The sequence below is a fragment of the Lepus europaeus genome, chromosome 6, assembly GCF_033115175.1.
Source record: "Lepus europaeus isolate LE1 chromosome 6, mLepTim1.pri, whole genome shotgun sequence".
NCBI classification, from domain to species: Eukaryota; Metazoa; Chordata; class Mammalia; order Lagomorpha; family Leporidae; genus Lepus; species Lepus europaeus.
Genome location: NC_084832.1, coordinates 12685499 through 12711230, shown reverse-complemented (window position 1 = coordinate 12711230; position 25732 = coordinate 12685499). Strand labels below are relative to the sequence as shown.

General features: G+C 42.9%; 1 protein-coding gene across 1 annotated transcript in view; it reads left to right on the top strand.

The window, feature by feature from the left end:
• Window positions 1-25732, top strand: part of PCCA (propionyl-CoA carboxylase subunit alpha) — a 433859-nt gene that overhangs the window by 8804 nt on the left and 399323 nt on the right. Inside the window, exons 2-4 of the mRNA XM_062193969.1 lie at window positions 14339-14416; window positions 24463-24510; window positions 24616-24684. Coding sequence (XP_062049953.1) covers window positions 14339-14416; window positions 24463-24510; window positions 24616-24684 — 195 coding nt within the window. The remainder of the gene's footprint in view (window positions 1-14338; window positions 14417-24462; window positions 24511-24615; window positions 24685-25732) is intronic.

The window sequence follows — 25732 nt, the reverse complement described above, 5'->3', positions numbered from 1 at the left end:
GGAGCTGTGCAGCACCAGCCCCGCAGCTGGGGAATGAGTGGCCCCAGCAGACTGGCTGGGTTGGAGATGAGGCTTCCTGGTGCTCTACCTTAGTGTGAAGGCAGGGCCTGGGGAATCTTGTGATGTCACCATGTCTCCCAGGTACTCTTCCTGTGAAGTGTTCAGACAGTGGACCTGGGGATGGCACTCTAGGTCCTGAAGACTATGCAAAGTGTGTTGAAAAAAGAAGTTGTGTGGAGGTGGAAGTGCCTGACTTCCCTGGGGTCTTCAGTGAAGACAGTCCCTTAAAGGATCACTTAAGTCTGTTAAAATTCTGAAACGCTCAGCTGGTACTTTGGCACTCCGGGTCAGGAAACAGGGAAGCGAGGACATTGGAAGGGCTGGAGATGCAGCATTTGCCAGGGTTGACTTTGACCTGGGTAAGAGCTGCCAGCTGTCACAGCTTTGCTAACGCATGCTTGGAACGATCAGTTTCTTCTTTTTTAGAAGGCTTTTATTTAATGAATACAAATTTCATATGTACAGCTTTTAGGAATGTAGTGGTTCTTCCCTCCATTCCCACCCTCTGACCCCTACTCCCATCCCACCTCCTACTCCCTCTCCCATCTCATTCTTCATTAAGGTTCATTTTTAATTAACTTTGTATACAGAAGACCAGCTCTATACTAAGTAAGGATTTCAACAGTTTGCAATCGGTTTCTTCTTGTAAGCAGAATACAAGCTGATAGAGAATTAGCTTGTCCACAGAATTGTTCACCTGAATGATACTGTGGGTATATTAACAACGTTAGCAGGCTTGGTTTGGGCAAAATATAGTGATTAAACTTTTCTTTTGGGCCGGCACCGTGGCTCAATAGGCTAATCCTCTGCCTGCGGCACCGGCACACTGGGTTCTAGTCCCGGTTGTCCCTCTTCCAGGCCAGCTCTCTGCTGTGGCTAGGGAGTGCAGTGGAAGATGGCCCAAGTGCTTGGGCCCTGCACCCGCATGGGAAACCAGGAGAAGCACCTGGCTCCTGCCTTTGGATCAGCGCGGTGCACTGGCCGCAGCGCGGCGGCCATTGGAGGGTGAACCAACGGCAAAGGAAGACCTTTCTCTCTCTCTCTCTCTCTCTCTCACTGTCCACTCTACCTGTCAAAAACAAACAAACAAAAACAAAAACCTTTTAAGAACATTACTAAGTGAAATTACCAGCTGGCTGCTACATGATGCCCTATCTTGAAAGTAGGAGCTATTTTACCTTATAAAAAGATCTTTGTTTCCCTGTTTGCAATGGCTGGAGACATCCAATTTGTCTAAAAGCAGTACCATTTAGTTCATTTTTGAAAAAAAAAAATTGACCTTCGTCTGTTTGAAAGACAGAGTGATACATAGAGAGAAAGATGTTCAGAGAGAATCTTTGACTTGGTGGCTATTTCCCCAAATGCTTGGAATAACTGGGGCTGGGCCAGACTGAAGCCAGGAGCTTGGAATTCAATCTAGGTCTCCCACATGGGTGGCAGGGTCCCAAGTACTGCTGCCTTGTGGAATGTATTATCAGGATGCTGGGTGGGAAATGGAGGTACCTGGACTCTAACTGACAATATGATGTGGGATACCAGGCTGAATCCAGGAGCTCAAAACTAAATCTGAGTTTTTACATCAGTAGAAGAGACCCAAGTACTTGAGCCATCATCTGCTGCCTCCTGAAGTGTGCATTAGGACTACTGGGTTGGAAGTTGGGGAGCCAGCACTCGGACAAGGCATCCTGGTGTGGGAGACTGGTGTCCCAAGCAGCAACAGCCACTGTGCCACAATGCCTGTTGCAGTGCTAGGTATTTAGTACATTTTTGTTTGATCCTCATCACAGCACGGTGACCCCGGTCAGTGCTGTCCTTGACTCCAGCTTGCAGATGAGGATGTTTCTGAGTCAGGATAGGAACCCAGGTCAGAGCTGAGTCTAGACCACAGTGCTTAGTGACTACATTCGCATTCTAGGGGACTGCTGCATAGTTTGTTGAGTTCCTGTGTAATAACTTTTTGGGGGGGGCACTTTATGAGACTCATTTGTTCCTTTTTAACAGATTTTTAGGGATGAGGGAGTTGTTGTCACCTACATTTATGAATGGAGAGAGAAGTGATTGACTCTGTGTCTTGTAGCAGTGAAGCAATGGAATTAACAGCTGACCTGGGTCTTGTGTCTCTGGGGTCCTGCCACCTGTGCCCACTGTTAGTAGGCATTTCATTTCTATGTGTGGAAGGTACAAGATATTTTTATTCAGAAGGAGAACAGTGGCAATCTTACTGGGAAGTCATTTTGTACACCTTGACCTGCCCTTTGACTGTGATACTAAATAGTTATTGTAAAGGGAGTTGTGTAAGTTTTTCCTGAGAACTTTTGTTTTTAGGAAGTATCTTAAAAGAATTTTGGACTGGGCTTTTGGTAGTTTCTTTTATAATTATGTTTAACAAAGACAACAAGCGTGAAGATTCTGTGTAGAAGCCCAAATTAGCAGATTTCTACTAACCTGTTCCCTGAATGAAAAAGAAATATTCTGACACAGTGAGTTAAGCTGCCATTTGTGCTACCAGCATCCTATATTGGGGCACCTAGTGAAGTCTTGGCTGTTCTGCTTCCAATCCAGCGTCCTGCTAATGTGCCTGGAAAGACAGCAGACAAGGGCCCAGACCCAGATGGAGTTCCTGGCTTCTGGCTCCTGGCTCCAGCCTGACCCCAGTCTTGGCTGTTTTGTGGTCATTTTGGGAAGTGAACCAGAGGATGGAAGATCTGTCATTCTGTCTTTCAAGCAAATAATTCAACCTTTTTTTAAGGTTGATGTATTCAATTTATTTGAGAGGCAGAGTTTACAGAGAGAGGGGAAGAGATCGAGAGATCTTCTATCTGCTGGTTCACTCCCCACATGACCCCAGTGGCTAGAGGTGAGCCAGGCTTCTGAAGCCAGGAACTTCATCCAGGCCTCCTACATGGATGGCAATGGCCCAAATACTTGAGCCATCTTCTGCTTTCCCAGGCCATTAGCAGGGAGGTGAATCAGAAGTGGAGTAGCTGGGACTCAAACCAGTAGCTCATAAATCCTTTTTTAAAAGAGAAATTTTTTTTTGTAACTTTACAGAAGTCTGATTTTTTTTTGGGGGGGGGAAACCTGCACAGTTCAGTTTTGGATTTGTATCAGAGTCTGCTAGGAGTAAACATGAACAGAGTGTTTATAGAGCTGACTCCAAACCAGTTCAGACTTGCTATGGGAGGGGCGCAGACTAATGCTTTCCCTTAGTAGTTGCTCTGTTGCTACACTTCTGCTTGCTTTTACAGGTTTTGAGTCTAATTACTGGGTAATTAGGGGCATCTGTAACTTTTAAAACTTGGGCCACATTATTATAAATTTACATGTATATAATCTGAGTGCTTTTCTCTTTCATAATGATACTAAAATATAGTGTTAGAGCTTCAGAACCAAGTTTTTAAAAATTTTATTTATTTGAATTTTTAATTTATTATTTATTTATTTATTTGAAAGGTACAGTTACAGAGGGAGAGACAGTGAGAGAAGGGTCTTCCATCTAATGATTCACACCCCCCAGTGGCTGCAACAGCCAGGGAGGGCTGGGCTAGGCTGGGACCATAAGTTTGGAACACCATCCAGGTCTCCCATGTGTGTGACAAGGTCCCAAGCACTTGGGCCATCATCTGCTGCCTTCCCAGGCACAGTAGCAGGGAACTGGATCGAAAGTGGAGCAGCTGGGACTCAAGCAGCACTTGTATGGGATGTTAATATTGCAGGTGATGGCTTAACACACTGTGCCACCGTGCCGGCACCCAAAACAGAGTATTTTTAAATAGTAACAGAAATTTTCCAAAACAAATTTTCCTCAGTTAACTGTCGTGGTATATCTTCTACTACATTAAGTTTTATTAGTGCCATACAGTTACTCATTATCCTAGCATCATCATTGGTTTTATAAAGATTTATTTATTTACTTGAAAGGCAGAGTTCCAGAGAAAGAGAGGGAGGGAGGTAGAGAAGAGAGGGTAGGATGGAAAGGAGGAGAGAGAGATATATATATAATCAATTGATCTTCAGTCCACTGATTCACTTCCCAAGTGGTCGCTACAGCCAGAGTTGGGCCAATCCGAAACCAAGAGCCAGAAGGTCTTGGCTTCTAGATCTCCCATGTGGGTAAAGTGGCCCAAGGACTGGGACCATTTTCTGCTGCTTTCCCAGGCCATAGCAGAGAGCTGGATTGGAAGTGGAACAGTGGGGACTAGAACAGGTGCCCATATGGGATGCTGGCATTGCAGGCAGTGGCTTTACCTGCTACACCACAGTGCCAGCCACTGTTTTATAGATGTTCAGCATTTGTTTCTTTTTTCATTGTGTGTTTAACCCAACCTGAGTCTTAAATTTTGTGTTCATATTTACTAAATGTTGAATATATTTTTAATGTGTTTCCCACAGATTAACTAGTACAACCTTATTTTTTTTAAAAAAACTAGCAGTTGAGAGACTTTGATAAAAATGTCAAATTTTCATTTAGTATTTATAGAGTATAATTCATGTGGATTGAAGGCATTTTATAAATTTTATGCATCTTATACATTTTGTGACAAGAGAATTCCAGTTAGAATCTTGATATATAACAATGCTTGAACCTTATAGTTTGCATTAGATTTGGTTTTAAGAACTATATGGTGGGGCTGGTGTTATGGCATAGCATTGGTAAAACCAAGATCCTTCTGTCTCTAAATCTGACTTGCAAAATAAATAAGTCTGTAAAAAAGGAAAGAACTGTATGGTGTAGATGTTTTTTATTTTAGTTTTATGTTACTGTGAATCTCCTGAAAGTAAATGCAGTATACATTGAGTCAGCTCAGGGCTTGACCACTTAACAATTGTTTTTTTTTTTTTTTTTTTGATAGGCAGAGTGGACAGTGAGAGAGAGACAGAGAGAAAGGTCTTCCTTTTCCGTTGGTTCACCCTCCAATGGCCGCCGCGGTAGCGCGCTGCGGCCAGCGCACCGCGCTGATCCGATGGCAGGAGCCAGGTGCTTCTCCTGGTCTCCCATGGGGTGCAGGGCCCAAGCACTTGGGACATCCTCCACTGCACTCCCTGGCCACAGCAGAGAGCTGGCCTGGAAGAGGGGCAACCGGGACAGAATCGGTGCCCCGACCGGGACTAGAACCCGGTGTGCCAGCGCCGCAAGGCGGAGGATGAGCCTAGTGAGCCGCGGCGCCGGCCTTAACAATTGTTTTTAAAAATCATTCGAGAGGCAGAGTGAGAATGCACATGGACCCATCCCCTGGTTTACTCCCCAAATGCTTGCAATGGCCTGGGCTGAGCCCAAGCTGTAGTTGGAAGCTGGGAGCCAGGAGCTCGATCTAGGTCTTCTACATGGGTGGCAGGAACCCAACTACTTGAGCCATTACCACTGCCCCCTAGAGTCTGCATTGGCAGGAAGGTAGAGTCCAGAAATGAACCCAAACAGTTCAATATTGGATGCCAGCTAAATGCCGGTTCCACTTAGCATTTTCTGAGTTGTTCTGGGATTGAAACTCTTGTCTTCTGGTGGGTCCAGGTTTGTTTTGTCCATTTTTCATGAGCCTGTCTAAGGAGATAGGAGATGGAGCCCAAATGTTCTGAGGTCTTTGTTCTAAAGAGTACCCTAGAAACCTAGATAATTTATACTTACAAAATCTATGAATTAGCTTTATGTCCGCTGGGTAGGTAGTTCAGCCTTTTGTCATTGTTGAGTAGCCTCAGAGCAGTAGAGCAATATTTGGGACCTGTGCCACTGTTTTCTTGGTCTCCCTATTCTGTTTGAATGTACTGCCTGTCCATTAGGAAATCTCAGAGGCTGTCATGCACATGTGCTAATCTCACAGTGGTAGTGGAGTGGTTTAACTTAGTAAGGGGCCTTAGAGAAAAGTCATCTGAGCTTTCATTTCTTAGCAGAGAGCTGAGGGGTTAAACAGGTTTATTGGAGTCATAGAGATAGCATGAGGCAGAGTACATGAGGACTTGTGTTCCTGAGTTCTTTCCTACATCCAGTACTGTGTTCCTTCCTGGGCATTCCCTCCCCTGGACAGAGGCTTTATTGTTTATTCCTAATTCTCCAAAGCCAGTTAGAATACTGAAGATGCTTGCACAGGTTGTATTTTGTCTCTTGCAGATGTGTGTTTGGTTTATGCTGCCTCTTTTCCTAGAGTTTGTTTTCTGCATTGGCTGAGGCTATAAACGCATGATTTTTGGGGGAGGAGCATAATCTTTATCCTCTTAAGTTTGCTCTAACAGTGAAGTTGCTAGATTATGACCATTCTTGGGGGCCATCACTGTGGCTTAGCAGGTAAAGCTGCCCCCTGCAGTGCTGTGATCAAGTGCAGTGCCGGTTCAAGTCTTGGCTGCTCCACTTCTGATCCAGCTCTCTGCTATTGCCTGGGAAAGCACTAAAAGATGGCCCAAATGCTTGGGCTCCTGCACCCATGTGGGAGACCTGGAAAAAGCTCCTGGCTCTTGGCGTTGGATTGGCCCAGCTCTGGCCATTTGCAGCCATTTGGGGAGACTTCTCCCTGTCTGCCTCTGCCTCTCTGTAACTGCCTTTCAAATCAATAAATAAATCTTTAAAAAAGTTATAGAATATGACCATTCTTGTGAAGGTGGCAAAAGACTAGATTTTTGTTTGATTGCATCGATGAGGAGTAAGGAGACTCTTGGTAAAATGTCATTTTTTTCCACCACAAATTATATATACATTTTAAAAAATATTTATTTATTTATTTGAAAGGGAGAGTTATAGAGAGGGAGAGAGAGATCTTCCATCTACTGGTTCATTCCCCAAAGACTATGACAGCCAGTGTTGGGCCAAGCCGGAGCTAGGAGCCAGGAGCCAGGAGCTCCATCCAGGCTTCCTATGTGGGTGAGAATTCTTGGGCCATCTTCTGCTTTCCCAGGCACTTAGCAGGGAGCTGGGTTGGAAGTGGATCATCCAGGACTCAAACTGGCACCCATATGAGTTGCCAGTGTTGCAAATGGCAGCTTAACCCACTGTGCCACAATGCTGGCCCCCAAATTATATGTATGAATAGACATTAATGTTAATGGAAAGTGTCACTGTTTAACGTCTCCAGATAAAAATAACTCAAGACTTTTCACAAATTTGTGCTTATGTCGTGGTAACCATTACAACCTAGCTCTCATTTGTAAGACTGCGGATAGGGGCTTCTGCTGTGGTGTAGTGGGTAAAGCTGCCACCTGCAGTGCTGGCATCCCATATGGGCACTGGTTCGAGTCCTGGCTGCTCTACTTCCAATCCAGCTCCCTGATAACGCGCCTGGGAAAGCAGTGGAAGATGGCCAAAGTGTTTAGGCCCCTGCATCCATGTGGGAGAACTGGATGAAGTTTGAGGCTCCTGGCTTTGGCCTGTTCCAGGCCTGGCTGTTGGGGCCATTTGGGGAGTGTACCAGCAGATGGAAGATCTCTCTTTCTCTCTCTCTGGCTCTGCCTCTCCCTCTCTGTAACTCTTACTTTTTGGATAAATAAATAAATCTAAAAAAATAATAATAATAAAATTGGGGATGGTACTCTAACTCTTAATTGGGAATATTTGGAATAAATCAGAGGTAGTCTTTGTCTTTTATTGGAATACAATAATAAAGTTAATTTGCTTCCTATTCATAGTTCATTGTTCTTTCTTTCTTTTTTTTTTTTAAAGATTTATTTATTTATTTGAAAGAGTTACAGAGAGGCAGAGAGAGAGAGACAGAGAGAGAGAATATCTTGGATCCACTGGTTCACTCTCCAAATGGCTTCCAAGGCTGGAGCTGTGCTTGTCCAAAGCCAGGAGCCAGGAGTTTCTTCTGGGTCTCCCACGCGGGTGCAGGGGCCCAAGGACTTGGGCCGTCTTCTATGGCTTTCCCAGGCCATAGCAGAGAGCTGGATAAGAAGTGGAGCAGCTGGGACCTGAACCGGCGCCACCCATATGGGATGCTGGCATTGCAGGTGGTAGTTTTACCTACTGTGCCATAGCACTGGCCCCAAAAATTTTTTTCAAAAAGTTCTAAGGATGTATTCTTGGTAAGAAAGATTAAGAAGGAAAGAGAATTTTTTGGATAAAAAAAGACATTGGTTACAAAGATATTTGTCCTAAAATAAAATAGCTGGTGTTCTGTAAGAAGACAGAGAAACAATTTAGGACAGTTAAGTGAGGGAATATAAGAATGTTATAAAAGGCGTGTGGAATAGATGACAGGTACTTGTTACAGTGTAGGGAACTAAACTATATCCTGACCATAGTTTAAATATAATGGGTGAAAATTTAATAAAAATGTGGAAATAAAAAAAAAGGCTTGTGGAAGATAAATTCTGTGTGAGATTAGTTTGGCTGAGATCAAAAGAAGGTTATTTATGTGAGTTTCTAAAAACTGAGCACTGTTATCAAAGGTACACTGACATAAAATTAAAATCTGATGCTTTGTTCTGGCAGCAAGGTTTCTTCTGCCCTATACTGTTTTCCTTTCTGGTTCTGACTCAGCTAAATTTTCAAAGTGATGGCATGATTTCATGTATTAATTCTTATCAAGGAGACACAGATTTTGTCTTTTATTAATGTAATCTCATCTGTTTGTTAGAAACAGTTGAGTTTTAAAAGTTAAAATCTGCGCTGGCGCCGTGGCTTAACAGGCTAATCCTCTGCCTTGCGGCGCCGGCACACCGGGTTCTAGTCCCGGTTGGGGCGCAGGATTCTATCCCGGTTGCCCCTCTTCCAGGCCAGCTCTCTGCTATGGCCTGGGAAGGCAGTGGAGGATGGCCCAGGTCCCTGGGCCCTGCACCTGCATGGGAGACCAGGAGAATCACCTGGCTCCTGGCTTCGGATCGGCGAGATGCACCAGCCGCAGCGGCCATTGGAGGGAGAACCAACGGCAAAAAGGAAGATCTGTCTCTCTCTCTCTCACTATCCACGCTGCCTGTCCAAAAAAAAAAAAAAAAAAAAAGTTAAAATCTTTGCAGCTGGCGCTGTCGTGTAGGAGGTAAAAGCCACCGCTTGCAGTGCAGGCATCTCACATGAGAGCTGGTTCAGCCCCAGCTGCTCCACTTTTGATTCAGCTCTCTGCTATGGCCTGGGAAAGCAGTAGAAGATGGTCCAAGTGCTTGGGACTCTGCACCCATGTGGGAGACCCAGAGGAAGCTCCTGGGTTGTAATTTTGGCCTGGCTCAGCCCTGATTGTTGTGACCATTTGGGGAGTAACCAGCAAATGGAAGACCTCTCTCCTGCCTCTCTTCTTTCTCTCTCTCTCTCTGCCTTTCAAATAAATAAATAAATCTTTAAAAAAATGTAAATGCTGGGGCCAGCGCTGTGGTGCAGCAGGTTAACACTGCTGGCATCCCATATGGATGCCGGTTCTAATCCCGGCTGCTCCACTTCCAATCCATCTCTCTGCTATGGCCTGGGAAAGCAGTGGAAGATGGCCCAAGTCCTTGGGCCCCTGCACTCACGTGGGAGACCTGGAAGAAGCTCCTTGCTCCTGGCTTAGGATGGATGCAATTGCAGCCATTGTGGCCAACTGGGGAGTGAACCATTGGATGGAAGACCTCTCTCTCTCTCTCGGCCTCTCCTCTCTCAGTGTAACCCTGACTTTCAAATAAATAACCATCAGTCTAACAATGGACTTCAGCAATAGTTGTCAGGTATAGTTATCACTTCTCTTAGAACCTCTATGTAGCTTAAATGTAGCTGAAAAGGTTATTTACACTGACTCCTGGTTATAAAATACTTCCCTTCCTATATGGGACCAGATCAACAACTAGGTCAGATCTGACCTGGCATATAAAAGGAAAACAAATAAAAGCCAATGGCAAGACATTTGATCAAGTGGGTGCTTAAAAAGGATGATCACAAGAAGAGAATAAAAATGAAGTCGCTGATGTCAACCCTCAAGAAAGCTAAATGAAGCATAGAGTTTGCAGAAAAAGGGTTCTTAAGCCTGCTTTCCTGGTAACTGCTTTATCATATATTAATGGTAAGTCAAACCAAAGGATTTTACAAAATCATGCAGGTATGGATTATATACTACTAAGAAATAAAATAGGGTGTTGGGAGCTGTTACAAATATGCTGCTCTAATTTAACAGACAACTCAAACTTAATTTCAAGTGAGATTCTTCAAATACACAGAAAAGTTAACAAAATTCATATTTCAACTTTCAAGTGATTTAGAGACTGGCACTATTATATTATGGTGGTGGCCTTTTTTAGGATATATATATGTATCTACTTATCTTACTATTCCTTTGGACCCTGTATCCAAATAATTATTATTTGTATTTGTATCCCTATACAAACTGTTATTTGTATCTCTGTATCCTAGGTTGCTTTGTACAGCTGCTTTCTTACAGAGTTGCCCACCTACAGCTGATACTGCTGACACACTCAAGGCTTATTGCCATGGACCCTTAGATGTTTCCCACCAGTGGAGTCCCTGGCTTCCAGTTCCCCATAACTGTGTTCAGCAGGAATCAGCTGCAACAGATGATGACCCACTTCTTCATGACAGAAGTTAGGGATGCCTGTCTGGAGGGGGAAATGAGAGGAGTTAGTTACTGAGTGGGAAATGTCAGGGCCTTACCAGCAGTGTAAAGGGCTTCATCACTTAGGAACCACCGGCTCTGGCGCCACAGTTGACGCAAATGGCCAGGTGGCCCGTTTATGGTGACCATATGTCCATGACCAGTTTCAGGAGTATGGTCAAGATAAACTACTCCCCTGACATGTCCTAAGATAAATTCTTTCTTGAATCTGTGAAAAACCCTTTGATGTTTTACATATATAAGGCCCCACTAGTATATTGTAGCAGAACTCTTTCTGTTGTGGCTAGCAGGAGTTTCTGCCCCTCTGTTCTCTCAGTAAACTTTGGTAATATCACCTTCTCTTTCGTTCATTGCCCTTATACTTTGTCGTGAATAGAACAGGATTCAGGGGGTCAGATCAGATGCCGCAATTTTTCTGTTTGATCTGTTCTGCTATTATCGCCTTCTATTGTGTGTTTTAATTTCACTAAATGTACTTTTCAGCTGAAAGAGTTCTGCTTGATTTTGTTTAATGGCTTGGATCTATCACATCTCTATCTTAGCATATTGAATCATTTCTCTGTGTTTTCTTGAATTTTGTTGATTTTCTATGAAACAAACTATTTTTAAATCTTCATTTGAGGATTTGGAAATTTTGGTTCCTATGTAGTCAGTTCTGTCTTTATATTTTGTTCCTTAGGTGAAGTCATGGTTCCCTGGAAGTTCTTGGTGTTTGTTTATACAGTGTCATTTCCACATTGAAGGAGTAGTATAGTAATTTGGCTTTGTGGCGATCTTTCTAGAAATTCTCAGTTGTCTCTTTTTTTTTTTTTTTTTCCTCTAAGCCTATGGGTACTTCACTGAAGCTGTTTCAGTAGATAGCACTCTAAGTTGTGGTTTGCCCCAGGTCTGTTTTTTTTTTTTTTTTTTTTTTTTTAAACTGATTGCCTTTTTTAGTATCCCCCAAGTCTGTAGTTGATATGTTATTAACTATAACACTGGGATAGTACCTAAAAAATGGCAGTTTGTTGCAGAAGCCTCTTCTTGTGGTAGGCTCAGATTCTTCTTCTTCTTCTTCTTTTTTAATTTGACAGAGTGGACAGTGAGAGAGACAGAGAGAAAGGTCTTCCTTTGCAGTTGGTTCACCCTCCAATGGCCACCGGAGCTGGCGCGCTGCAGCCGGTGCACCGCACCGATCCGAAGGCAGGAGCCAGGTGCTTCTCCTGGTCTCCCATGGGGTGCAGGGCCCAAGCACTTGGGCTATCCTCGACTGCACTCCCGGACCATAGCAGAGAGCTGGCCTGGAAGAGGGGCAACCGGGACAGAATCCAGCGCCCCAACTGGGACTAGAACCTGGTGTGCCGGCACCGCAGGCGGAGGATTAGCCTATTGAGCCGCGGCACCAGCCTAAGGCTCAGATTCTTTGTCCTGTGTCGACTGCTGCCACATCAGGAACCCTGAGCCTACCAATACCAGTGCTGCCTTGGAGTAAGACCAAAGTTCTCCCTGCTATGGTCTGTCTGTTGCTGAGGTGGGCTCACTGCCCAGTGCTGTACCTGTCAGCCACTGGTGGTGTCGGCTGGCAGGTAAGACTGCTCAACCAGGACCATGGAACTTAGTGTGCACTGAAGCAGGTCTGAAGCTTTGTCTGCAGGCACTGGTCTGGGTCAGAGACCATTAGAATCTTCTTAATGCTCCGTGTTATTAGCCTGGTGCCAATTGCCAAAACTGTCCTTGTCTGTCCTGAGTTGTAGGAGGGCTGATAAAGGTAGCCCCTCAGCTGCTCAGGCAGCCTCTAGGTGGGTTGCAGCTGGGTCTCATAGTCACCAGGACCTGTGTAACCTCAGGGGTGCACCCCAGGCCTGCAGGAGGTTGTAGGTGACACATGCCTCAGAGGTCTGTCTCAGCAGGGTGCTGGTCTCCCCCTGATCCTGGGGCAAGTCTAGAGACTGTCCACAGGTGCTTGCCTCTGGGTGGACGCTGCTAGGATCTGCCCAGTGTTTGGCTTTACCAGCCCAGCACTGAGCCCTCAAGCACAGTCCCATGGCCCTTTGCTGTCTGCCCAGGTTTGGGGAGAGTTTAAAGATGGCCCTAGACTAGCCATAGGCTGGTCACACATAGGTCTCATAGTCATGGGTCCCTATGAAGTCTTCTGGGGGTGTCCACCCAGCCACCTGAGGCTGCCAATGATACTTGTCAAAATGCGTCTGACCCCCCTGGAGCAGAGGTGCTGTCTGATGGGCTTTAGCTATGCAGTAGACACAATTGTGAGCTCCAAGGTAGGTCCTAAGCTCCCTCTCCTTTCTCTGGAGCCTAGGGGTGGGGTGAGTAAGGCCCCTGGTTGTGGAGGTTCCAAACTTCACTCTCAGGATGTGAGCCTGGGAGCAGGGGTCAGTGGGCTTGGCTTGACCAGGTTTTTTGCAGGGAGCCTAGCCTTGAGAGTCAGTCTGTTATCCCTCTCCCAAGTGGGAGGCATCTATCCAAGCTGAGCTTCTGGAAGTTGGTGCAGGTGAGATGTGGCCAGTGTTTGTCTTCTTGCTTTCTTCAGTGTGACTCTAGTTAGGAACATAACAAGATGAGGTGCCGTGTTCCACACTTACTTCTGTAGTCTTGTGCCCAGGACTTGGTGTCTGTGTGTAGTTGTTCACATCAGTGTTTCTGCTCATGGCTGCCCAGTGGAGCCTCTTACTTAGCCGCTTTCTTGGTTCTGCTACCTTGATTATTTATTTGAGAGGGAGAGTGTTACATCCGCTGTTTCACTTCCCAGTTGCCAGAGCCAGGAGTGAAGAACTCAATATTCAATCTGGGCTTCCCACATGGGTGGCAGGGACCCAGTTACTTTAGTCACCATCTCTTGCCTCCCAGCATGCACATTAACAGGAAACTGAAATTGGGAATGGAGCTGATACTCAAACCTAGGCACTCAGATACAGGATGTGAGCATTCCAAGCTCTGTCTTAACCAATGTGCCAAATACCTACCCCTGTAAAGACTATTTTATAAAGTCTGTCTTTCATATCTGTAACCTTCACTTTTATGTAGAGATTACATTTGTAACTTGAGGCCTGGTACTTATAAAAAAATAGTTGTGCAACTCTTTGAGTTCATTTTACAGTATTGGTATGAAGACATTTGAATTGTTATCCTCTTAGAAAGTTCTAAGAGTTGTACATGTTGTCTTTCATTGATTTTTTTTCTCTTCCTTTTTTCATTCTAGCTTTATTAGTGACTACTGGGAAAATTGTTGTCTTCAACCTTGGCTATATTTTTTTTTAGTCTTTTTAATGTGTTAAAACATATTTTCTCCACAGATGTTTATAATGAATTAGATGTAGATTTGATTATTATTATTGTTATTGTTTTTTATTAGCCAAACCACTTTTATACAAGAAAAGGTAAAATAAGAAGTCATGTTTCAGTCATCAGCAAATAAAAAATGTTTTCTTATTTCTGGTCACGGTTAATATTGATGTTGATCCTTGAGGCCAAGAATCTTGTTTTGTGATTCCTGAAGTTCTGTGTGGAATGTGACATTTCTGACCATGCTGTATCTTTCAGTCTGCATGATCACATGTTCCTGGCGATTGTTTGGATGCCTTTTGTTCTTCTTGAGTGCAAGGAGAAGTGTCTGTAGTTAAGATTTCCTTTACACCATTATGTTTTGTGTAGAGCTGCATGTATTGATTGATAACATATTTGTTTTAGAAACAAACTGGAAGAAATATCCTGAAAACAATATTTAAAGCCCATTCTTACATATTTATAACTTTTCTTTTCTTTAATAGCATGTTCCACACTATTCAAGACAGCACTTATTGGTGTCCCGTGGTCTTGGTTCAGTGGGATATGATCCTAGTGAAAAAGTGAGTATTTACAAAAAATGTTCTCAACAGCTAAGCTATAATGGTTTTGCATTTTTGTCTCCACACTGTAATCAGTGTACAGATTAAACTTTGTTAATACTGTGAAATTATTCATTGCTCTGGTAGTTATAGTATGTGCTCAGTCTTTGTTCCTTTTTTTTATGTGGGCCATTTTAATTTTGTGTTTGTTTTTGTACCCAAAGTTGAATACATTTGCAATGTATTTCTCTTGTTGTTGTCAGCAAATTAACTAATAAAACAGTCTTTCTTAAGGACTAAGTAGTTGAGAAATTTTGGTTGAACTCTTGAGTTTTTGTTTCATTTATTTAATATTTATATGATTCTTTTGAATTGAAGGCATTATGCATATTGTAAATTTGGGGGAAAGGAGTTTCTAATCAGGATTGCGATATATCTTAATCTTGAGTCTTCTAAGGGGCATGACAAATGGGCTAAAAGTAGTGATTGGAAAGGAAAAAGATGGTTTACTGTTGAATGTAAGCATCAAAGAGGGCAGGAGGCTGGGCCTCTTCTAGGAAAACAGATTTAGTTAAAGAGCTAGTGCACACTCCATTGTGAGCACAGGCAGCCTGTCTTCACTGGGAAGAGCTGCCACCACCCACGTTGGGGTCCTCCTTTTGTAGGGTAGGAGGTGGTGTTCAGGGCCGGGCCTAATCGAATATTCAAATGGGATAGAGTTGGGTGTGGGACTTGAGATGTGGGAATCTCAAAGTGTCACGGTTGTCTGATGTATGATGTTAATTGAGGCACAGGTGCATGATGGGGAATGGGTGTGCTGAGCTACAGGCGTGTTGGATTTGTGCACAGCTCAGGCACTCCCTCAGCTCCTCTCTGCATGTTAGCTACCTACCTGCCCGCATCATCTGGACTTGATTGGTCAAGGCAAATATTATGAGTGATTGAGAATGCCTTAGATGAGATACCTTCTAAGTCACCTGCTGAAGAGCGCAAAACTACCTGTCAGGTTTTTTAAAGATTTATTTATTTGAAAGGTAGAGTGACAGAGAGGCAGAGGCAGAGAGAGAGAAAGAGAGAGAGAGAGATCTTCCATCCACTGGTTCACTCCCAAGATGGCTGCAGTGGCGGGAGCTGAGCTGATCTGAAGCCAGGAGCCAGGAGATACTTCCTAGTCTCCCATGTGGTTGCAGGGGCCCAAGGACTTGGGCCATCTTCCACTGCTTTCCCAGGCCATAGCAGAGAGCTGGATAGGAAGGGGAGCAGCTGGGACTCGAACTGGCACCCATATGGGATACCAGCACTGCAGGTGGTAGCTTAACTTGCTGCGCCACAGCGTCTGTCAGGTTTTTTTTTTTTTTTATCTGGAGGTTTAGAGGAAGAAAGAATCCACATCCATGCAGTGGGAGAGACAATTGCAGGGCGAAGGTGACTTTACATCTTGTGGTAGCCATACTTAAAAAAAAGTAAAAAGAAACAGGTGAAGTTGCTTTTAATACATTTTATTTAATCCAGTATAAAACTATTCTTTCAGCATATAATCAATATAAATAATGAAACACTATAGTTGTTGTTTGTTTGTTTTTTTTTTTTTTTTTTTTTTTTTTTTTTTTTGGTATCGCACCATCTAAATACACTGTGTGTTTTATGCCTGGGAATATCTCAGTCTTATTAGTCACATCTGAAGTAGCCTCATGTTTCCAGTGGCTGCCATATTGGACAGTGCAGGTCGAGATGTATTACCTGGAATAAACTCTTTGTTATAAAATCTGTGGTTTAATTTAATAATTTCACAATAGGCAGTATGCTTAGGGTTCATGTGTATATTTGGTTTTGCATGTTTCTATTGAGTTCCAATCTAGAAGTAATCAGCTTTCTTAATTAGGAATACTCTAGGGGTGGTTAGATAATATTTAAAGAGGCCACATTCCAGAGAGCATGGGTGTCCTACGAGTAGTTCAATCATTTTTTTCTTTTCTTTTCTTTTTTTTTTTTGACAGGCAGAGTGGACAGTGAGAGAGAGAGAGAGAGACAGGGAGAAAGATCTTCCTTTTCCATTGGTTCACCCTCCAATGGCCACTGTGACCGGTGCACCGCGCTGATCCGAAGGCAGGAGCCAGGTGCTTCTCCTGGTCTCCCATGGGGTGCAGGACCCAAGGACTTGGGCCATCCTCCACTTCCTTCCCGGGCCATAGCAGAGAGCTGGCCTGGAAGAGGGGCAACCGGAATAGAATCTGGTGCCCCGACCGGGACTAGAACCTGGAGTGCCGGCGCCACCGGCGGAGGATTAGCCTATTGAGCCACGGTGCCAACCCATTTTTTTCTTCTAGGAAACACTGTTAGTCTTTCTCATTAGCATAATAGTTATTAGAAAAGGTTTTCATTGACAATATTAATGGTAGTCATGATATGTGTATTGCCTGTTATCTTAGAGAACCCAGCCCTTGTGTTAACACAATAGTATAACTATCGATGTTTGATCTTAGTTTTTTTTTTTTTTCTTTTTAAAATTTATATATTTATTTGAAAGGCAGAGCTAGATAGGGGTCCTCCATCCACTGTAGTCATCCCCAAATGACTGCAGCGGCTGGCGCGGGGCATATCTGAAGCCAGGAGCCTGGAGTTTTTTCCAGGCCTCCTGCACGGCTGCAGGAGCCAACACACTTAATCCATCCTCTGCTGCTTTCCCAGGCACATTAGCAGGGAGCTGGATTGGAAGAGGAGCAACCGGGACAGGAACTGGTGCCCATATGGGATGCTGCTTCTGCTGGTGGAGGTTTACCCTACTACGCCACAGCGCTGGGCCCTGACCTTTAGTTCTTTACCTTTAAGGATAATCCTCAGGCTTGATCCCTAAACAAAATAGCCCTTTCTTAAACCAGGTGTTGGCTGGATTCTTGAATCTGGCACTTTGGTTAGGCAATAGAATGTCAACACCTTTGCCTCAGGGGAAGCTTTCCTCCAGACTTTTGGAGCATTACCAAGTTCAGGAAGCAAATCTCATGGCACTTATTCAGCAGGTTTTAGAGTCGTCTTATGTCTGTTAGGAAATATTTGTGTGGCAGAGTTTGGTAGCCACACAAATGGGTGGCTACTGATTATTACTGAAAATAAACAAAATAAATACAACTCTCTTTATTTAGGACATTTAAAGAGATATGAGAGGTAAGGGGGTTACAAGTGGATTTCCTTTGGCATCCAATAAGCAGGTGCTCCTTGTTGTCTTTGCCATCTCTTTTGCTATGTGCTTGACAAAGGTAGCTATGGAAAACCTGTATGACCTCCTTCGTCAATTATGGGTGTCTTTTTACATTCACTGGGTCTTAAAGGTACAAGTTTATTTTATTTTTTTGTTATCTTTCTGGTTTTTTTTATTTTGTATATTTTTTTAAGAAAGCTTTTATTTAATAAATATAAATTTCGAAAGTACAACTTTTGGATTATAGCGGTTTTCCCCCCATCACCACCCTCCCACCCACAAACCATCTCATATCCTACTTCCTCTCCCATCCCATTCTTCATCAAGATTCTTTTTAATTATCTTTATAATCAACTTAGTATATACTAAGTAAAGATTTCAACAGATTGCACCCACACAGACACACAAAGTATAGAGTATTGTTTGAGTAGTAGTTTTACCGTTAATTCACATAGTACAACACATTAAGGACAGAGATCCTACCTGGGGAGTAGGTGCACAGTGACCCCCATTATTGATTTAACAATTGACACTCTTATTTATGATGTCAGTGATCACCCAAGGCTCTTGTCATGAGCTGCCAAGGCTATGGAAGCCTCTTGAGTCCACAAACTCCGACCTTATTTAGACAAGGCCATAATCAAAGTGGAAGTTCTCTCCTTCCTCAAAGAAAGGTAAAAGGTGCAAGTTTAGACCAAGGTGTTGGCTTTAGCCTTCACTTCAGGGCTGCGTTTCATTCCACCTTTATTCTTCCAGAAATTCCTGCTATTGTTTGTTAAATACTGAACTTTTAAAGTCCGTAGTGCAGTTAGACCTGTTCTTGGTAATACATATTTGTTAAATAAATTGAGTTACAGAGAGGAGGAGAGACAGAGAAATATCAATCTTCTATCTGCTGGGTCACTCCCCAGTGGCTACAACAGTTGGTGCTGGGCCAGGCCAAAACCAGGTGCCTGGAATTCCATCTAGGACTCCCATGTGGATGCCAGGGGCCCAGGCAATTGGTCCATCTTCCGCTTCTCTCCCGGGTGCATTTGCAGGGAGCTGGATCAGAAGTGGAACAGTCAGGACTCAAACTGGCACTTACATGGGATGCTGGTATCATAGGCAGCAGTCTAACCTGCTGTGCCACAATGCCTTCCCTGCACTGACCTCTTTCTTAGTCTACACTTTATCAGTGACTCACATTGAATCAGAAGTACACCAGGTGAGTGGCTGGTGTTCGGCTTGTCAGTTAAGGTGCTGGTTGGGATACCTGTATTCTGGGTTCAGGTCCCCATTCCACTTCCGATTCCAGCTTTTCTGCTCATGGGTACCCTAGGAGGCCACAGGTGATGGCTCAAATAATTGGGTTCCTGGCACCCACAAGGGAGTCCTAGATAAAGTTCCTGGCTCCCAGTTTTGGCTGGTGGTGGGCATTTGGTGAATAAACCAGTGGAGGGATCCTTCTGTCTCTCTTTCTCTGCCTCACAAATAAGTGAGCAAATAAATAAAAATAAAAGCAAATTAAGGGGCCAGCGCATGGCGTAGCATGTAAAGCCACAGCCTCCAGTGCCAGCATCCAGATGGGTGCTGGTTCAGGTCCCAGCTGCTCCACTTCTGATCCAGCTTTCTGCTATGACCTGGGGAGGTAGAAGAAGATGGCCCAAGTCCTTGGGCCTCTTCACCTGCGTGGGAGAACAGGAAGAGGCTCCTGGCTCCTGGCTTCGGATTGGCGCAGCTCCCACCATTGCGGCCAATTGGAGAGTGAACCAGCAGATGGAAGACCTTTCTCTCTCTCTCTGTCTCTGCTTCTCTCTCTGTGTAAATGAATTTCAAGTAAATAAATAAATCTTTAAAAAACAAAAAGCAAATTAAGCCAGATGAATTGTAATCATTACTAAAAATATTAGTTTTCAACTTGAGTTTCAACAAGTCAACTTGTTGTCTCATGTAAGTTCAAGAAAATAAGGATGATTATCTAATGGTAATTTGCAAGACCAGGGATTTTCAGTAGACCTTAGATTTATGTGAGCCAGAATAGTACTATGATGTACTTTCCTAAATGAATGCGAACTTTGGTGGCATTAATGAATAATATATTATTCATTTTATCCAGTGTATCATTAAGATTGTGAACATTTCAAATCATACGCCTTGACATGAATGCCTGAGTATGCACTCTGGCTCTACCAGTAATTAACTTTGTGAGTGGCTTAGGCAAATGATTTGGCTCACCAATCCTCAGTCTCCTCACTTTTAAAATGAGAAAGTATTAGAACTGATTTCGTGGACTAGTAAAAGGATAAATAACTGTCACCTGATAAATGAGATAGTGCAGTAGGAAGGATATGGTGTATAGAAAACATGCCTGCTATATGTCAACCTCTTAATACTATCCTTAACCCAGTTTTACACATTGGGAAACTGAGGCTCAAAACCCACAGATAGTAATGTGAGCTGGGTATAAACTCAGGAGAAGTGGTGTGGCACAGTGGTTGTGTCCCTGTTGGTATGCCTGCATCCCATAATGGAATGCTTGTTTTTTGTCATGGGTACTCCACTTCCAACCTAGTTTCCTGCTAACGCACAACTTGGGAAGCTGCAGGTGATAGCTGAAGTGCTTGGGTCCCTGCCACCGACATGGTATCCAGGCTTCAGCCTGGCCTGGTCCTGGCTGCTGGGGACGTTTGAGAAGGGAATCGACTGATGGAAGGAAGATCTCTTTCTGTCTGTCTCTCTGCCCTTCAAATACAATGGAAAAAAAAAATCCCTCAAGCTTGTCTTTCTCCAGAGCTGGTGGATTTACACATTGTGCTTTAGCCTTTCTCAGAAGTGGTCAATGAGTGACTCAGTGTCTGGAGTTCTGCCAACATTTCCCCAACAAGTACCCAGAGGATTGGGCCAGCTCAGTGCTTCTCTTGATGTCTGAATGTATTGAAGTGCCGGCTGTGGTTTTAAACCCAGCTGTGAAGATCTGGGCATAAAGAACAGAAAGAAGGGGTGGAGCAAGAATGGATTAAAGAAAACTAACAAACAACGCGTGTTCTCAGTTGCATGTGGAAGCTAAAAGAGTTGGCCTCAGAGAATCAGAGAGCAGAATGGTGGTTACCAGTGCCTGGGGAGAGAGGGGCTGGAGAGAGGCTGCTTCAGGGAGACACACGGGTGCAGTCCCTTAGGGGACTATCTTCTGATGTTGTTTAGCAGAGTTGGATAGCAATGGCTGATGTTAACTGTATATGCTTCCAATACAGTGAAATGACACTTGTTTGAGGAGATGAAAGTGCTCCTTGCCCTGATCTGAGGGTTGTGTAATGTTTACCTGCATTGCAATATCATACCATAGCCAGTAGATATGTACTATAATTATGTATCAATTAAAAATGAAAATGGAAGCTTCAACAGTTTAAAAAAATTTAAAAATTCTGGGGAAACTTTACCCTGATGACAAATATCTCAGCACGGTTATGTAACAGTAGCTGTAAAAGGTCATTTTATAAAATCTCTTCTGTCACCTGGAAGCCCCTCAGTTTTCAAGGATTCAGGTTCCTGATTTACAGGTTTTATTTTTTTCCCCTCAGAGTGGATTATGTGTGGCTTTCCACATAGAAGATACAGTCTCAGTTCCTTAAATGGCACAGAAGTACTTCTGTCGTCTGGTGTCTTTACCCTACCTTCATCTGTGTGCTTGAGCCACACTAAAAACCCCCTGTAAAGTTTCAGTGCCCCTCTTCTTCCAGGGTTGCTGTTCATGCTTGCCCTTCTCTGTACATGGCATCCTGCACACAGCTTTATGACAGCACTTAACAGTTTGCAATTAATCATTGAGGTTATCCAATGGCATTTGCCCATACTTGTTGATGGAGACAGGGAGTATTAAGTTGGTTTAAGTGTATATTCTTTTTTATATGTGTAGCTTGTCTGACAGATTACACAATAACTGGCAAATTACTGGTAATAGTGTTTGTCTTTGAGAGAAGTTCCTGAGTATTACTTCAGTATAATCTATTTTGTACTTTAAAAATTCTGAACCGTATGCATCTTATGATTTATTTAAAAGAAAATTTCATGTATAGAAGGCTGTTGATGTGATCAGCTTTATTGAGTTTGTGCACTAGTTGGGAATATATTAACAGCCCTAAACAGAGAAGATGTGTCGGGTGCAAATACTTATTTTGTTATAAATTTTGCCAGGTTAAACAGACACAATCCTATAATATAATAATAATATAAACATTTTGGCATGAGGCCTTCCCCAAAGGTGACTAACATTAACTATAGCTAGTACCTATTGATATGTACTAGGCAGTATTCTATACACTTTAAACAATTAATTTGAGAGCTGGAGAGTGCTTTCATCTGCTGCTTTACTCCAGAAATGCCCACATTTATGGGGGCTGAAGTTGTGAGCCAGGAAATCAACCCAGGTCTCCCATATGGGTGACAGGAACCCAACTAACTGAGCCATCACTGCTGCCTCCCAGGGTGTGCGCAGGCAGGAAGCTGAAATTAGGAATACCAGTGGGGAATTCTACCCAGGTGTTCTGCTGTGGGACATGGACATCCTGATAGGCTTCTTAACAGGCCAGATGCCCACCTCTCTATATATTTTGAGGATCTTAGTTCTTGTTATCACAGTATCTTTGTGGCAGGTGCTATTACTGTTGTCATTTTACATATCGAGGAATTGGGCTCAAGAAGGACAGTTTAGCCATGGGAGAACACAGAGGAGAATGGGGCAGTGGTAGGATTCCAGCTTTGGCTGCTTGGCTCCAGACTGGCGCGCGCTCTCTCTCTCTCTCTCTCTCTCTCTTTTTTTTTTTTTTTTTTTTTTTACAGGCAGAGTGGACAGTGAGAGAGAGAGACAGAGAGAAAGGTCTTCCTTTTGCCGTTGGTTCACCGTCCAATGGCTGCTGCGGCTGGCGCATGGCGTTGATCCGAAGGCAGGAGCCAGGTGCTTCTCCTGGTCTCCCATGGGGTGCAGGGCCCAAGCACTTGGGCCATCCTCCACTGCACTCCCGGGCCATAGCAGAGAGCTGGCCTGGAAGAGGGGCAACCGGGACAGAATCCGGCGCCTCGTCCGGGACTAGAACCCGGTGTGCCGGCGCCACAAGGCAGAGGATTAGCCTGTTGAGCTGCGGCACCGGCTCCAGACTGGCTTTTAACCACTGCTGTACCTCTTAAACAGAAATTGGAATTGGATTTTTGGGGGCTGGCACCATGGCTCACTTGGTTAATCCTCTGCCTATAGCGCCGATATCCCATATGGGCGCCGGGTTCTAGTCCCGGTTGCTCCTCTTCCAGTCCAGCTCTTTGCTGTGGACCAGGAGGGCAGTGGAGGATGGCCCAAGTGCTTGGGCCCTGCACCTGCATGGGAGACCAGGAGGAAGCACCTGGCTCCTGGCTTCGGATTGGCGCGGTGCCGGCCGTAGTGGCCATTTGGGGAGTGAACCAACGGAAGAAGACCTTTCTGTCTCTCTCTCTTTCACTGTCTATAACTCTACCTGTCAAAAAAAAAAAAAAATTGGATTCTTACCTAATTCCTATAATGTTATCATAATTTGATATATTTAACAATTTCTTAATGTGTCACTTCCAGCAATAGTGTTTGTGGTGTTTTTATTAGACGTATTTTAACAGTTAATAATAACTTCACATCTTAAAACACAGTTCAAGGAAATATAAGCGTTGTTCTCTTTAAGATATGGTACTGTTGAGAGGGATTTACCAGGACCATTTGTACAGAAGGGTCAATGATTTTACACTCCCAGGCCTGAGGTGAGAGGAAGATATTTAAAGCTATGTGTTCCAGGCTCTGATTGGCTCAGCAGGGTTCTACCAAATTAGGAATTTACCAGTGTAAATACAGAGGCCTGTTTCAGGTTGGGGGAGTAAGCCCTGTGTGGTAGAAAGGTGAAATCAAGACTTGAAAGCCTTTTCCAAGCTCAAGACTTTAGACGATCCCTGTAAGTTGCATAAGAGTACTTTAGAAAACTTTATAAATAACTTTTTTCTTGGAAAGATACTTATAACTTTTTGTCATAGTTCTGTTTAGCTTAAAATTCATGATTACAGAAATGTACTAATATGCAATGCATCCAAATTACTTAGAATTGTATGTGTGTTTAAGTATGTATTAGCTGATACCATTTTTGAAGAGTAAGAAACCCATAAAACTAAATCCTTTTTCATTATAGCACTGTCAATTTATAGATGTGGAAGTCAAGACCTCCAGAGATTATTTGCTTAAAGTTAAATAGGTCTTCAGTGGCAAGGCTGGGTTTGGGATTTAGGTCTTTAGATAAGCACAGAATAGAACTACCCTGTTTACTTGGCCACAGCTACCTCAAATTTGATGGTTTATTCAAGCTTAACTTTGTATCCAAATGGCATAACCTGCTGGGGCAGAGCATCTTTGAGTAGAAGCAGGATTGGTATCTATTCTGAGTTACTGAAAATAATGCTTCAACAGAGATGTCATATAATTTATATAAGACTTCCCTTTGGTAGACAGCTCATGGCACTTAGAATTCCTCAGAATTGAAAAAACAGTCAGGAAAATTGTTAAGCACCTATGACTAAAATTTTTGCATTCTGAAATATCATTTGAAGATATTCTTTCAGCAAGAGGATTTATAAATACCTTCCAGGTCCACTTATGAATAAATTAATCTAGTCAATTGATGCTGTAACAAAGTGACTATAGGGCCAGCTCCTACCAGATGAGCTTAGTAGCTCCCAAGTTGTAAATGAAAATATTATTTATGGTATTTAATATTACCCTAGGAAGTAAATGTGTAGTAGGATCATATCCATTGTTAATTGGGGGAAAGCCTGGTGTTTTCAGTCCCAAAGTAAGAATAATTTCTAATGTGTTTTTTTTTCTTTTCAGACTTTTGATAAAATTCTTATTGCTAATCGAGGAGAAATTGCATGTAGGGTGAGTAGGATTTTAATCTTACTTTCCATTTACTCTATGAAATGTATTATTAAATTCCCCTAATGTGAATCAGTGTTAGTAGGTAACATTGATGTGTTTTAATAGGTTATTAAAACTTGCAAGAAGATGGGCATTAAGACTGTTGCTATCCACAGTGATGCTGATGCAAGTTCTGTAAGTATATTTTTGCTGTGTATGGATCAGTTCTTAATTTTGGGTCACTTGGAGAAAAAAGCAAAAGATACATTTCTTTTTCTTGGCCTGTAAAATGTATATTCAATTATTAAAACTGTCTAATTGTTCACTGTTGTATTGAGCAAAATGGAAATACCACAATGTCTTCTGTGTGTCTTAACAGTTTTTCTTAAGAAGCTTTAGAAACCGAGAGTAGACTAAATACTGCCAGGCTGATTGCTGGTCAGCAAGTAGATTTAAGCAAAGCATGAGAAAATTGAACCCAAAGATTAATGAAATGTTTACACAATGCTCTCTTATGCAAGCCCTTTCCCCCACAGCATAACTTCAGTATCACTAAGGGAATGCTATAATTGTTTAACCTTTCCTAAATGCGTCAATGTGTTCAGCTGAAAGTTTGATAAATGAGAGATAGGCTAATGCTAATTGGACATGAACAAAGGAAGGGAAAGCATAAAGCAATGAATGATATATAATTTTATTAGGCATTTTTAACACAGCAGGCATTTTTAGCAGTAATGAACTATGAATGAGTAGAAAAAAATCCCATGGGAAAAGAATGTAAGTTATTGGAACTTTATAGAATGAGAAATAAGTAGTCGTACTTTAATGCAAGTTACGATTTTCCATTCTTTCACACTGTTTTTGATAATGGGACCCTTTGGGAAAATCAACTTTTATAGTAATTTTATATGGAGACTTTCAAGTTTTGCAATTTTAAAGAATTTTGTTTTTTTTCTAGAAGTTGTTACTCATTTTGTCTTACTGTGACTCTCTCCCCTTTAAAAAACAAAGTGGAAACAGTTACAAACAATAATTTCTTGAAAATAAAGATTAATTATCTTCTTTAGTTTATTTGGTGGGTATATTTAAAATATTCAACTTTTAATGAAAAGCAATTAAATCAAGCAATGGAACTTGTATGTATACTGTATTTAAAGATTTGATTGTCACTTTCTTGCTAAATTAGGTTTAAGTATGATAGTTTTGATAGTAATTAGTATTCCTTACAGGATGTTCTTGAGAT